Source organism: Hypomesus nipponensis, chromosome 14, assembly GCF_054491055.1.
Source record: "Hypomesus nipponensis isolate SF chromosome 14, ASM5449105v1, whole genome shotgun sequence".
Taxonomy (NCBI): domain Eukaryota; kingdom Metazoa; phylum Chordata; class Actinopteri; order Osmeriformes; family Osmeridae; genus Hypomesus; species Hypomesus nipponensis.
Genome location: NC_140374.1, coordinates 10572725 through 10586230, shown reverse-complemented (window position 1 = coordinate 10586230; position 13506 = coordinate 10572725). Strand labels below are relative to the sequence as shown.

The 13506-nt window shown below is 40.4% G+C and overlaps 1 protein-coding gene across 6 annotated transcripts; it reads left to right on the top strand.

The window, feature by feature from the left end:
* Positions 1–140: 140 nt before the first annotated feature.
* Positions 141–13237, top strand: alpk3a (alpha-kinase 3a). Of its 6 annotated transcripts, XM_084671635.1 has the most exons (15): positions 319–551; positions 861–1147; positions 1365–1409; positions 1834–1955; positions 2372–2489; positions 2581–3928; positions 5932–8431; positions 8715–8862; positions 9296–9423; positions 9514–9549; positions 9689–9963; positions 10827–10915; positions 11116–11333; positions 11440–11488; positions 11633–13237. In XM_084671635.1, exons 2-15 carry the CDS (start codon positions 1005–1007, stop codon positions 11991–11993), a joined length of 5580 nt encoding a protein of 1859 aa, XP_084527761.1. In that variant the 5' UTR covers positions 319–551; positions 861–1004; the 3' UTR covers positions 11994–13237. The 6 variants fall into 6 exon arrangements, with proteins under 6 accessions (XP_084527759.1, XP_084527762.1, XP_084527758.1 ...); XM_084671633.1 differs by lacking the exon at positions 319–551 and adding an exon at positions 141–221 and having other exon boundaries at positions 9296–9549; XM_084671632.1 differs by having other exon boundaries at positions 316–551; positions 9296–9549.
* The last annotated feature ends 269 nt before the right edge of the window (positions 13238–13506 follow it).

Here is a 13506-nt window from a genome sequence, read left to right as displayed (position 1 = left end):
TGAAGCAATGTCACATGACTGAATTTACAACCTCTACGCAGGAGAGGATGTTTTGGGACAGAGAGACCGTATCAAATATGGACTCTCCCTAACACCAGAGAATACATAGGATGAAAGGCGTCGTCATAAAACAATTTCCCCAACATTAAAAAGTACACTCAGAATGGTAGAACACATTACAACGCTTTGCACCTCCATCCCAGTGACAGCATCACCGATCTGTAGGTATATGGCTAAACATTCAAAGAGTGGTTTTAAACATTGGTTTCATACTGACTATTATGGACTATCATAATGTGGTGGACACCTGAAAGGATTTATATAATTTTTGATAGTAACAGTTTTTAGTTTGGGGAAATACTGCCTTTTCACTTTAGGCTTCCTACCTACTTGTCTATGGCTAGTTTCGGAAAATGTGATGTGCACTTGCACCTATTTGTAGGCCTGCTATAAATAGGGCCATGCTGGCACCATTTGCCCTTCCATGATTGACAATTTGAGAGCTTTGCTTTTGGGACTCCGGCACCAAAGGACACTGGAAAACATCAATAGTGAGTTCAAAATTCTATTTAGTTTGACTTCAAAACGTTAATCTTACCACTGGAATTAATTATATTGGAAGTGAGAACGTTTTTCAAGATTAAGTTTCACTACTGACTATCCTCTACATGCTGATGGCTGTTCCTATATATAACTTCATCCAAAGCAACGGCTTGTTCAAAGCACAGTAGTAGCCAAAAACATTGGGTTTTATAGTAACTATCATGTTGTTTTGTTAGAGATGTCTGCAGACTCAATTTACTATTCAGAGGATCCTCTTACTCCACATAATCATTGAGGTTTTCCCCCTTCTTTTCTAGTTGCTACTTCACTGGTAAAACCCGGCAACTTTAAACTGGGGCAACCTAATCAAGCCTAACTTTTGTGAGTCAAAGGATTAGCCATTGGTGGTAGATATTTTTTTACATTGGACTTAACATTTTGGCAAATCCTGCCATTGGACAATGACTTCCAGAAGACCAATGACCCGCTCCTTTTCTGGCAACGGGAGGTCCAGCAGCTTTAATAATGAGGACGAGATCAGCTCTTCCAATGGCCGCTCAGAGAGCCGTAATCCTTACCTTTCCAACGTCAGGCCAGAAAACAGGTACTGTGTACAATCTCATCTTCCTGGTTTTCATGCCTATAACCAATAGCCTGCAACCCGAGCCTAGGTGGATCTACACTTTATTACACCATGCTTTTTAGAATAGCTATCATGTCATTTACTGTAGCAAGAGCGAGTTGGCTGTCGAACACTCAGACAGACCCAACAGACATGACTGATAAGCTAAGCTGCCTGTATTTGCCTTATGTCTAAATAGCTACTCAAGTCAGAGGTACACAGGTTCTCACTACAGACCTTCGAGGTAAACCATTCTCTTAAAGCACCTATTCCCACTAACATGTTCTTAACCACAACGTCCTGGTTAACCCCAAGTATGAAACAATGTCTCTTTTTAACAATGCTGTAAATGAACATGTTGACTTAAGTAAGCATCTATTATGGTGGTTGTGTTTTTTGTTTGTGACTCCCTTTGTACTGGATGTAACTCTTTAAATTTAATACAAAACTTGAATGTTATTTCAACTTTTTCTCACAATCTGTAACTGTCATTAACATTATTTTCCCTTTCCATCTTAACAATTGAATGAATAAGGACTTTATGTTTACAATAAACAGGCTATTCAGAGGATAACGTTATTCAGATCTGTCAAGCTCTTTCACCTGAAAGAGCAAATGATAGCAGATACCTGAAACCCACACTAAAGCAATACTCTTTTTTTCTACAGGAGTACATTATGTTCTGTCATGGCTCAGCTGACTGACGATATCCAGCCTTCATTTGATATCACACTGAAATCTAAGGCCGTGTCAGAGACCTGTAATGTCAAGTTTACTTGCGTGGTTTCAGGTACCCTGATTTGATATTCCCCTGAATGTTCATGTTTTCAACATTTCTATGTATAAAACCAGATATAAAAAGAAAAAAAGATATGTTTTAAGACTGTTTTATGCAGGCACAAGCATTGGTGCTATTTTCAACCTCAACAGCAGAATGTGTTTGCACATGTCAGAGATGATGCAACCGTCTGAAACACACCCGTAGCAGACGTTTATTAAGAAACTCTTTTATTATGTGTTTTTCTTTGTCAAACAAGGTTGAATAACAAACACAACCAGATTTTCTGTTGCTACAGTAGTTGGTTATTACTGAGTTTGAAGTTATGGGTCTTAGGGGTTGAGATCCAACATAAGGTGAAAACGGATTACTCCACAGTTGCACTGTCTGTCTGCAATTCATTATCTGCAATGCCTTTCTATATTCAGGTTACCCTGCTCCAGAACTGACTTGGTACAAAGATGACATGGAGATGGACAGATATTGTGGTCTTCCAAAATATGAAATTGGGAAGAATGGAAAAACCCACACACTTCATATTTACAAGTATGTCACAATTACTTAAATATAAAAAAAATGTGTCACATTTGTTTTTCACAATTATGAGAAACGTCTCTCTCTCTCTTTTGCTTACCAGTTGCACTGTGGATGATGCGGCAATATACCAGGCCTCAGCCTGCAACAGTAAGGGAATTGTCTCCTGTTCTGGAGTTCTAGAAGTGGGTACAATGAGCGAGTACAAGATTCACCAGCGATTCTTTGCCAAGCTGAAACAGAAAGCAGAGAACAAGAAGCGAGAGCTGGAAGAGAGTAGGAAGAGGGGCAAAGAGAATGTCAGGAGCAGCCCTGACCGTTCTCAAAGGAAGCGTAGGTCTCCAGAAGAGGCCGAGCCCCCCAAGGCTCCCAGAGCACCACAGGAGGAGGCCCAGGTTGCAGATGTTGTGGAACGGCCTACAGCTATTTCTGTAGAACCCAATGGAGTCAGTGCTGAGGCCTCCAAAAAGGACCTTGACCTTGATTCAGAAAAGGTTGAGACCAAGAACTCAACCATAGAGACCTTAGCAAAGAAGAAGAGTAAGGTCTCAAATGGTATAGATCCTGGGGCTTTCAGCAGCAACCATACAGTACAGGGCAACGGGGGGGAAAACTCCTATGATGGAGGACTTAGTTTGGCTCAGTTCATGGCAGAGACTCTTCACTCTCAGGTTGCTGAAGATAAACACAATCTTGCACGGTTAGAAAAGACTGTCCAAGTGGATAACTCTTCAGCAGCTGTCGATATGGAAAAAGAAAGCGAGATACAGAAGGAGAAGCAAGAGAAAGAAAGGGCACTAGCAGAAGAACAAGAACGTAAGAGAATAAAAGAAAGAGACCTAGAAATGGAGAAACGGAGAGAAAAAGAAAAAGAGTGCGCAAGGCAGAGAGAAATGTTACAGAGAACAACACGAGCACTCCCCTCAGGGGCAAAGATGGAGACCAAGGCACACAAGGAGTCAGATCACCACAACATCCAGGCATCCCTCTCCTCGGTGCTCCACAGTGTCAAAGACTTCTTCTTTGGTAAGAACAAGAAAGGTCATTCTCATGATGAGGAGAGCAGTGAGGAGAAAGAGAGAGATTTTCCTGTAGTGCCTAAACAACCTTACCCCAGCCCTCCTCCACATCATCCACAGGAACTGTTTGTTAAACCAGAAGTGTATGTTCCTCCAAAAGAGGAGGCTGTACCATTGGAGGTCAATGAGCCTCAGAAGGCTCCAAGAATTGTGGTGTCAGACACACAGCCAGTGTCACTGGAACAGTTGACACCAGATGAGCACAATCACATGATTACTATTCCACATACAGAGGATGAGCCTAAAACTTTTGAAATACCGCTAGAGGATGTAGCTGATTCTGAAGAGAAAAACATTCTTGACATGTGTTTGGAAGTTGGCAGTGACAGACCACAGAATGTATCCTTGTCTGTTCTTCCAAGCTCCATTGAGGTGAGTTTCGCCATATTGCTGTCAGTGTAAGACCCAGCACTATTGGTTGCTGAATAGAGCTCAGCACTGCCATACACAGCCAGCTAAAGGCTATTTATACGTTCTACATTAATGTTACAAGATTTTAGTTTTATCTGGGCCGATAGCCAAAGCTAGACAAAGTATTGAGCACAGATCCTAAGAACATGTTGGGTGCAAACAAACTGTAACAGGGGCCCACAGTACTAAACTTTGCTACAGTGTTTAAATGCCAAATCTGATAAGTGATAAGTAAGCTATTTTTGTAGTCAGCTATCTCCTTGGGTGTGGGTCAGAGAGAGCACACTAGCCCTCGAAGGGAAGTATCAGGAGTGAGAGGGCAAGTGAATCAGCCATACTCTATTACACTATCTGCACAGAAGAGAGTGTGGGTTTCAATGTGTGACAATCACTCGAGAGAGAGAGCAACATTTTGCACGATATAGTGGGGAAATCAATGAACCCACCAACACAAACATGTCAGCTGGGGGAAGGAGAGTGTATAAAACCACATACTATGTGCAAAAGTGTGAGCGGCCTGGCCTGGAGACAAATCATTAGTTTAGTTTTGTGTGTCACAATGATAAAACCAACGTCCAACCCAGGACAACATTGCGAACCGTGTGCAGACACAGGACCTAACAGTCAGTATTTAAAGGAGCATAGAGCTAGTCTGAGGCAGGTTCCAGCATGGACGTTGAACCTCTTCACATTGACCAAATTCCATACACCCCCCAGTCCCCCATGCCTTAAAATAAATCTTTCTTATCTGGGAGGGAGGAAAGCAGCCCTTTCAATCTGTAGAGTGACTGAGCAGTGAACAACTCTGCTTTTACAGTATTTTAATGTTGTTAATGGGCAGTTACGTTGAAATTATATTCTCGTATATAAACTAAAAGTAGCAAGTTCATTTTTGAAATGTAAACTGAAATTCACATGTCCATTCTAGAGGGACAATTTTTGGCATTAACTTTATTATGTCTCTTAGCAGCTTATTAAATTTACTCTGCTTTCTACTGTGTTAATGTTCAATAAAAATTACATTTGCAGAAATTGTATCAAAAACACTTAGCACCTGCCAAGCAGTGGTTTTGCAGACAGATTTCTCTATAATGTGGAACTGCAACTCCCCTTTTCGAGCACATCTTGTCAACGATAGATGTGAAACAACAAAAGTTGATTCAACTTTTGTTGTATCAACCATTCTAAGAGCTCCAAAAAATCCTGAATGTGACCTCAGTTCCCTATTTTTTTCAAGGAACTGCTCATGGCTAGCTTCCGTGTGTAATCTGACACTGATTCTTATTTACATTCTGAGAGGATGTTACATTGTTGTATAATACTGCGCTTCCACTCAGGGAACATTAATATAAACATTGCTTGAAGGATGAGGCAATAAAGTATATGAATATGTGCTCAGCATGTGACATTAGTAAGTGAGGTGAGTTTATGGTCTTTGTGTTGAAATTACACCTGTTTAAATATTGGGGAATTCCCCGTCAATCAATATCTTACTCTCATAATCTCCAAACAACCTTGGAAAGTATCACAAATAGTCCCTTTAAATATTGTCCTTCAACATTACAAATGTTCCAATGTACGGTAGCTGCATGATGTGCAGAACGTAATGTGATTGTATTGTCATTTGTTTAAACACTTTGTTGTTTACATTCTTTGTTGTTGATGATGACTATTCATTTCATGACCAAATGCTAAGATGTTTCCTTGTGAGGACAAAATAGAAACCATTTACCTTCCAAAAGTGATGTAACCTGAGTGAATGAGGAAACGTCATGAAATGCATTTACACAAATTACTATAATTTGATTCTCAGTTGTAAGGGAATTATATTTAACTGCCCAGGCTTATGATGTATGTAGATACAGCAGTGTACTGTAGCTGTATGTTCTATGGAGTTTATTACAAAGTTTGTATAGATTACTGAGGTATTCTGTACTAAAAAGGTCTGTTTGCTTCATCTGAAGGTTGCCAATACAAACTACCAGACGGTCCCAGTCACCAAGGTTGTTGTCCCAAACCCTCATGAGGTCAACATCCAAGTGTTGTCACTGGAGCTGGATCATAAGGTGGAAAGAGGTGAAACTCAAGCTGCACCCAAACAGGATCCATGTGAATATACACCCAGCCCAGAGTCAACCCAGGAATCAGGCTGGCACATCTCGAATCCTACCACTGTGGCTCTCAGTGGCAGCCTTCCGGACTGTTCTGTCTTTTTCACAGACAGCCATGAAACCACTGAGATAGACAACCATGAAACCATTGAAATGGAAGTTAAAGAAATGCACGTTGATGAAAACATTATTGTAAGTGACTATGACATACGAGAGAATCATTATCAAAGTATACAGGATAAAGGAGAGAAGGTCATGGAAGAGATTCAGCCATGGCCACATGTAGAAGACGGCATACAAATGATTGATTCAGAAACACCTGCTTTAATAGAAAGAGAACCAACAATTGAATCAATTGAACCAGAACAGCTTCTTCTTGTTCTGGGACAAAATGTGTTGATTCAGTCACAAGAGGAGTGTATTACAGAGAAAAGCAAAAACCATTGTTCAAAAACAGATGAGTCTATCTCAGTTTCACAGAAGACTCTAGAGGAAACATCAATCTTTGAGGAATGCATAGGGAATGGTGATTACAATTTCATAGAAGATGCTACTCCAGTTTTGAGGGAAAGTGAAGAAGAAACTATCTTGAAAGCAGAAACCCAAGTGCCGGTTGTTACCAAGGCAGAGGAGAAGGCTAATGAATTGTATATGAAGAATGTGAATATACAAGGCATGAATGAAGTATTTACCTTTAATAATGAGAATGCGGTTGAAAGTGAACAGTTGGAAGGACAGACAAAGTTGGATGTTCAATATAAGTCAAGCAACCATTTAGAGACACAGCCAGAAAGAGACAATGTTAGCATGCATGATGAAATTAGTTTGTCTTCCTCTGTCAGCAGGCCAGCTGACAACACCTCTCACCTGGGAGGATTCACAGAGAATGTTCCAGAAATAAGAATATTTGATTCTGTTATGGAAGATCTATCTGAATTCAAGCCAAATGAATACATTGCAATACCATCAATTGAAATAATAAAATCAGAAGTTGGAGAGCCAATACCATCGAAACCTTTCTGGCTCACTGATTCGGAATCAGAGCATGCCATTTTCCTAATTAAAGAGGAAAGAGATGCATCAGAGATGGAAGTTAAAACTACAGCCATATCCCCTGTAATTGTAGGTGTTTCACCCACTGAAGAAAGGATGCAGGATAATGATCTCTTCCCAGCCGCAAAGAATGTACAGAAAGTTGCGCAACAAGATGAGAAAACACTAACACTCATCGGAGAAAAGCCAAATAATCTACAAAGTGCAAGTCTCTCTGTTATGAATCAGTGGATTCCTACAATAAATATCTCCTGTACTGATGGTTTTAAACTCACAGATGATGATGATCATTCCCTTGCAAAGCCATCTGCCTTTGATGGACCACTGCCGCATGAAGGACCCAAAAGCCCTTTGTTTGTGGTGCCTCCTATTTCTGTTTCTGTTTGTGAGGACAGTCCTAGTGAAACAAAACTGCCCCCTACAATTGAGAATACCGAATCAGAATCGTTGCTTGAAATGTTGTGGGGGGTCGAGAGTGATCTTGAAAAAATTACTACCATTGACACTGACAAATGCCATGGTGATCAGAAACAGGACACAGAAACAGAGAAAGAGAGAATATCAAACAACATTCCCTCTTTTTCCTGCGTAACAGCAGAAGTGGTATCCATCAAACCCTCATTAAGCAAAGCAACAGATAGAGTCAGTATTACAGCATCTGATAGGGTCAAACCAACTAGAGAGACCAAGACTGAACCTGAAATTGATGGGCTTGGCTTTAAGAACCCAACCCCCCCTATGATGAGTCCTGCCAGCCTGCGCAGGTTCCTGGCCAAGGCTGCTCCCACAACAGACAGTACAGGGGGGATGGCCATCCCTTCCATCACCGTGGGTGACTCCTCTCAGAGTGACAAAACAGGGGATGAGCTCAGTGGCGGATCTACGCCGACATCCTCCCTGTCCTGTGAGAGCAGCCCAAGACTGAAACGCAGGGACAGTCTGTCCCAGATCCGATCTGCCACACCTGAGGAACTGGCCTCTGGAGCTCGCCGCAAGATCTTTATCCCCAAAACTCAAGGAGTGGAGGGAGAGAGTGCCATGGTCGGGCCAGGCGTGCTGGATGTCCAGTGTAAGAAGGAGACCCCCTACATGTCCCCCAGCCAGGCTCGCAGGGCAGCATTTCTGCAGGCCTCTGCTGGTTCTCAAACCCCACCACTGGAGAGGCGCTCCCCTCTGTTAGCGCGCAGGAAGACCACTTTGGACGTCCCTAGAGTCCTGGAGGAAACCACAGTTGAGGAGCCAGAAAATCCAGCTAACGAAACCAAACCTGTGGAGAAGGAGAAACTAAACCCATTCAAAGGTATGCAAAACCACTTGCCAAGCAGTACACCATTCTAAAAGTATATTTCCACCATGATGTTTTAGTGACTTCTTCAATCAGACTAAATGTAAATGACTAAAATGTAAATCTATTATATTAAGTAGTTTGCATTGTAAATAATCACTGTGAGAGTATTGTGTGTGTCTGGGGTCATAGATGCTGCATGTTGGTAGGCATGGGCTAAAGGAAGTGGAAACATAAGAATGTTTACAGTATATGTTTACCTTGGATCCCTGGCAGTCACCTCTCTCTCACCAATTAGCTCCTCAGGTTATCCGCAAGATCAGAGGAGAGCTCTTTACAGATGTCTCGGGACACTTGAAGTTGTGGTGCCAGTTCTTTAATGTACTCAGTGACTCCACTATTAAATGGTACAGGGATGAGGAGGAGATAGTGGAGGTTCAGAGAAGGTAAATCCCATGTCAATGTGACAACTTTTATAACAGCTTCTTATATAATACTATCAATCAAATTGTGAATAACCCCATTATATCCAGTCTGATAAAGACCAGCTCTGATGGAACTGCAGAGTCAAAGCATATCCCATATGCTATTGTTTTTCCTGGAGAGCTAATTGGAGCTTGAACCCCACACCTATAGCATAGGGAGGTGAATCTTTGACTAGACAGCAACAGTGTAAACTGACACTATTTCACCATCACCAGGGGGCAATAAAGTCTATATCTGTGCTTCTGACTGCAGACTCAGCAGAACCCACTCACGCTCACATGCAACATCACTGTCTGTTTCAAAGCGACCTCTTGTGGGCCCTAAACCTTTAAGATGATGCAGAGTCAATAAACCATCATTAAGCTAGCATGTTTATCCCTCTCTCTTTCCTAGCGGGGGAGATGAAAGCCAAGTTGCTTTGGCTATTGTCCAGGCATCAAGCCGAGATTGTGGAGTGTACGGCTGCACAATCAAGAATGAATATGGCACAGACTCCACTGACTTCCTACTCAGCGTTGACAGTAAATTGTACCAAATGAAAGGAACTTTGAAATCCAAATTATCAAAATATTCTATAGGATTACTGAATGTGTCTTACTCTTATCTTTCAGTTCTCTCAGAGCTTCTCTTGCGTGATGACTCCGAAGGTAGGCCTCTCAGTCAATTAGAAATTAATTATTCAGGATTGTCCTCTGTGGCTTGCATTATTTGAACCATTTTACAATATTGCTGCAATGGCAATATATTAGTATCTAAGATAGTCATAGATATTCTCTTCATTTACAGTGGGAGAGGAGATAGAGATGACCCCACTGACATTCTCCAAAGGTCTGGCAGACTCAGGCCTCTGGGGTGATAAATTCTTTGGCCGTATAATGACTGAAGAGGCACATCTGGGTGAAGGCTGCAAACACAAGGCCAGCAGGGTCAAGGTAATCTACGGCCTGGACCCTGTGTTTGAGTCTGGAAGTACCTGCATCATAAAAGTGCAAAACCCCATCGCCTATGGGACCAAAGAGGAGAGCAACCTTATGGAGAGAAACCTAGAGATTACCAAGCAAGTGAGTGCCACTGTACCCATCCTCAATGTATATTTCAAGTGTTTCAAAACCTACTTATCATTATTGTCAATCTTAAGGAAGCTGACAGACTTTTCATCAGTCATTAGACACATAATGAACTATTCATTGGTTATAGGCAATAGGCTGTCTGGTTTTACATGGATTTATAGTGGCCTCTGTGCTAGATTTTAGAAAATCCACCACAATCAAGCATTCAGGCGAGGAAAGAAACTACAGTACAAAATATGCCTAATTCATAAGTTTGAAATTGGGAGATACAACATTTTATGTAAAGGCCCTATTAAAATAATAATAAATGAAAACAAATGTTGAATGTCTTGGTTTTGCCAAAGTATAGAAACAATAAAAACGAGTGAAAAATCTCAGGTAAACCATGGTCTGTTAGGGGTGAACATTTTCATTAAACTAAATATTGACTAAATTGATAGTAGTTGAGCTAAAGATAATATTTATGGTGAAAATGTTTTTGTACTTTGGGATGGTTAAAACAGGCGCCAACTCAATTTGACCTGGGAACATTATTGCTGTTCCATAAGGTTGAACATAACAGAAGGGTTAAGTGAAACTGTAAGATGAATCATTGTCCTTTTAGTAGACGGTCCCAGTCACCAAAGTTATTGTCTGGTAGTTTGTATAGTGGGACCGTCTGGTGGTTTGTATAAATGTCTAAAGACTATGACTGCAAGTCCACATACTGGAGCTTACTTGTTGCATATTCTTGATTATTTGCAGACTACAACTATTAATGCAGTCCCCAAAATGTACAAATCTATGCAGCAAATATGGCAAATGTAGGGTTTTGATTGAAAAAACATGTTTCTCTGTACATTTTGTCTCTCTAGGAGTGCAGAATCCAAAACTTGGTTCGGGAATATTGTAAAATCTTTGCTGCTGAGGCAAGGGTGATTGAAACGTTTGGCTTTGCACTCGAGTAAGCAAATACTACAAGCCACTAATATTACTTCTTTCATATGGTTAAAAAAAAGTTTTTCTTGTCTATCTTCAAATATCCAGCAAGCTAATTATACAAGCAAATTAGGAATATTTCTAAGAGATTATATCTCCACCTTTTACCTACTGTACATTTTATTTGCGCTTGTACAAATTACTTATTTTTGTGAATCCCAACAGAGTGATTCCTCAGTATCTGATGTACCGCCCTGCAAACTCAGTGCCGTATGCCACAGTGGAGGCTGACGTAAACGGAGTTTACTTGAAGTACTGTCTGATGGATGCAAAAGGCAGACTGATCACAAGAACCATTTCTGAGGTGGAACAGAAATGCTGCACTTTCCAGCACTGGATCCACCAGTGGACACATGGCAACTTACTGATCACTCAACTAGAAGGTAAGACTCACAATGTTAGTGGTTTTGAATCAAGATTAATTATGTATTTGGTAAACAGTGTTGAGGTACTGTTATAAGAAAATAATCTATATGTTCTGTTTTTTAGGAGTTGGAATGAAAATCACTAATGTTAGAGTGGCTACCAAGTCTAAAGGGTTTGTATCTATAACTGTATTACTGTTCTTTGAATTGTACTCGTTGAGGTCTTTTTATAACTGTATGATGATTGTTATTATGTGAAACATTGCTCATAGTCCATCTCATATTATACTATTTTCTGAAGTATGTCTGTATTGCAGGTATCAAGGTCTTACAGACAATGGCTCTCCTAATGTATTTGAACAGTTCTTGACTCAGCATCAGTGTAACTATTACTGTGGGCTTCTTGGTCTACGAAGCCTGAAAGTCATGGACAGCCTGCAGCAACCCCTTAAGATAAAAGGCTCCAGGAGCCCCCTGCTCCACCGCAAGTTAGGCCAAGGCTCCAGTCCCCAGATCCAGAGAAAGGGACTGGGCAGTCCTCAAACAGCCAAAAAAGCCACTTCGAGTCCACAGATGGTCAGAGAGAACAACTCTAGCCCAAAAGTTGTTCGAAAGATGGAGGAGACAGAAGACAATCCCAAGACGGTTGAGATTTCCAAGGATGTCACCATAAGGTAGAAACAGGACAGAAACAGGAACCCAACTTTCATTTGATTTTGAAACACAGAGGATTGTAGGTTACCTTGGGGCTTCCACATTACGAAGATGTAAAAGCTCATATACCCGAGCAACCATCAAAACAAAAGCAATAAGTATTGAATCTTTTATGTGTAAAACAGGGAATAGGTCAATGACCAATCGTGTTGTTGTGTAACTTTACTGTGAAATACCTAATTGCTGACTTTACTGTTACACAATTGCCCCTTTTCCAGCTTAAAGATAACTTCTCAACTGAATGGAGTTTATAGGTGGAGTTTACAGCACTGAGGAACAGGTCTCCAGAGTCCATATTCTGACCTCTGATTGACATTTGAGGTTGTATTCAAAACAGTGGTGCTAAATAAACACACTATTTACTGCTGATGCAGGAACAAGTAAAAAAGCACCAACAACCATGTACTGTACAACTGGCATGTACTCTATGTGCCTTGGTAACATGTGGTCTTATTTACTCATGATGTCAACCAACTGTTAAACCTGTCTGAATCAAGGCAGCATGCATTACATGTGCACTGAGTTTTTTTTCTGTAGCATTGTATTTCTAAAATCTCTGCACATACCTGCATGTGCTAGGGAACTGCATACATTTTGTGTCTTGAACAAATAGTTGTGTAATCTTTGCCAACATGTCTTTTGGTAGCTTTTGGATTAACTATTTGAATTCCTGTAGATTTAATTGGAAAACAACAGGGTCACACGTGGAACTCAAAGTACAATCCACCAATCCCATTGGCCTACTTCCTTTATTGGTTGTTGTAATGTTGTGAAAATGTACTGACAAAGTCTTTACAGTGTTGAGTAGAAATTGGTTCACAGAAACACAGATTATATCATGTAGGCACATGATCAAGCTTTCAGAACTAAGACATAAGTATGAGACTGATGTACAGACTGTTGGAATGATCCATTGTTAAGATTTAGAATCACTTACCTCCAGCTGATCTGCATTGCATGTATCACATTACAGTTTTATTTATAGTGCCTCATGTATTTAGATGTTTATGGCATTCTTCAAATATTGTAGAAAAAAGTGGTTTGTTTATAATTCTGTTGAGGTGTAGACAAAGCCAGTAGTGTATACGTGAAAGTGTGAGTGCTGAGCCTGAGAGCGATCATGTTAGAAGGTGTGTACTGTGTGAAAACTTTTATTGAGTATGTTATTTGACAGACAATTTTGTAAAATAAAATAGTAAAACATCCAATAGATACTCTTCAGAGATTATTCAATCATGTTGTAATACCATACATTTCTGTGCAGATTTACTACAGTAAATGCAATTTATAAACATGAATGTAGTATAGATATGCCACTCTACATGTACATTTTAGTAACTTCCAAAATATGTCCTCTCATCCTCTTAATTAAGATTGAATATCATTTTCAATACTAAATACAGTAAAGCAAAGAGGTAATGGATTATCTGTGATATCAAACAATTCCCTTTTCATCCTTTTTTTGACTCAGTATTGT

Bases quoted from the DNA above. Each gene is read 5' to 3' on its own strand.
- alpk3a (XM_084671633.1), top strand. From the start codon at position 1,005: ATGACTTCCAGAAGACCAATGACCCGCTCCTTTTCTGGCAACGGGAGG. The intron at 1,956-2,371 runs GTACCCTGATTT...TTCTATATTCAG, and splicing joins GTTTACTTGCGTGGTTTCAG to GTTACCCTGCTCCAGAACTG. The intron at 11,334-11,439 runs GTAAGACTCACA...TCTGTTTTTTAG, and splicing joins ACTGATCACTCAACTAGAAG to GAGTTGGAATGAAAATCACT.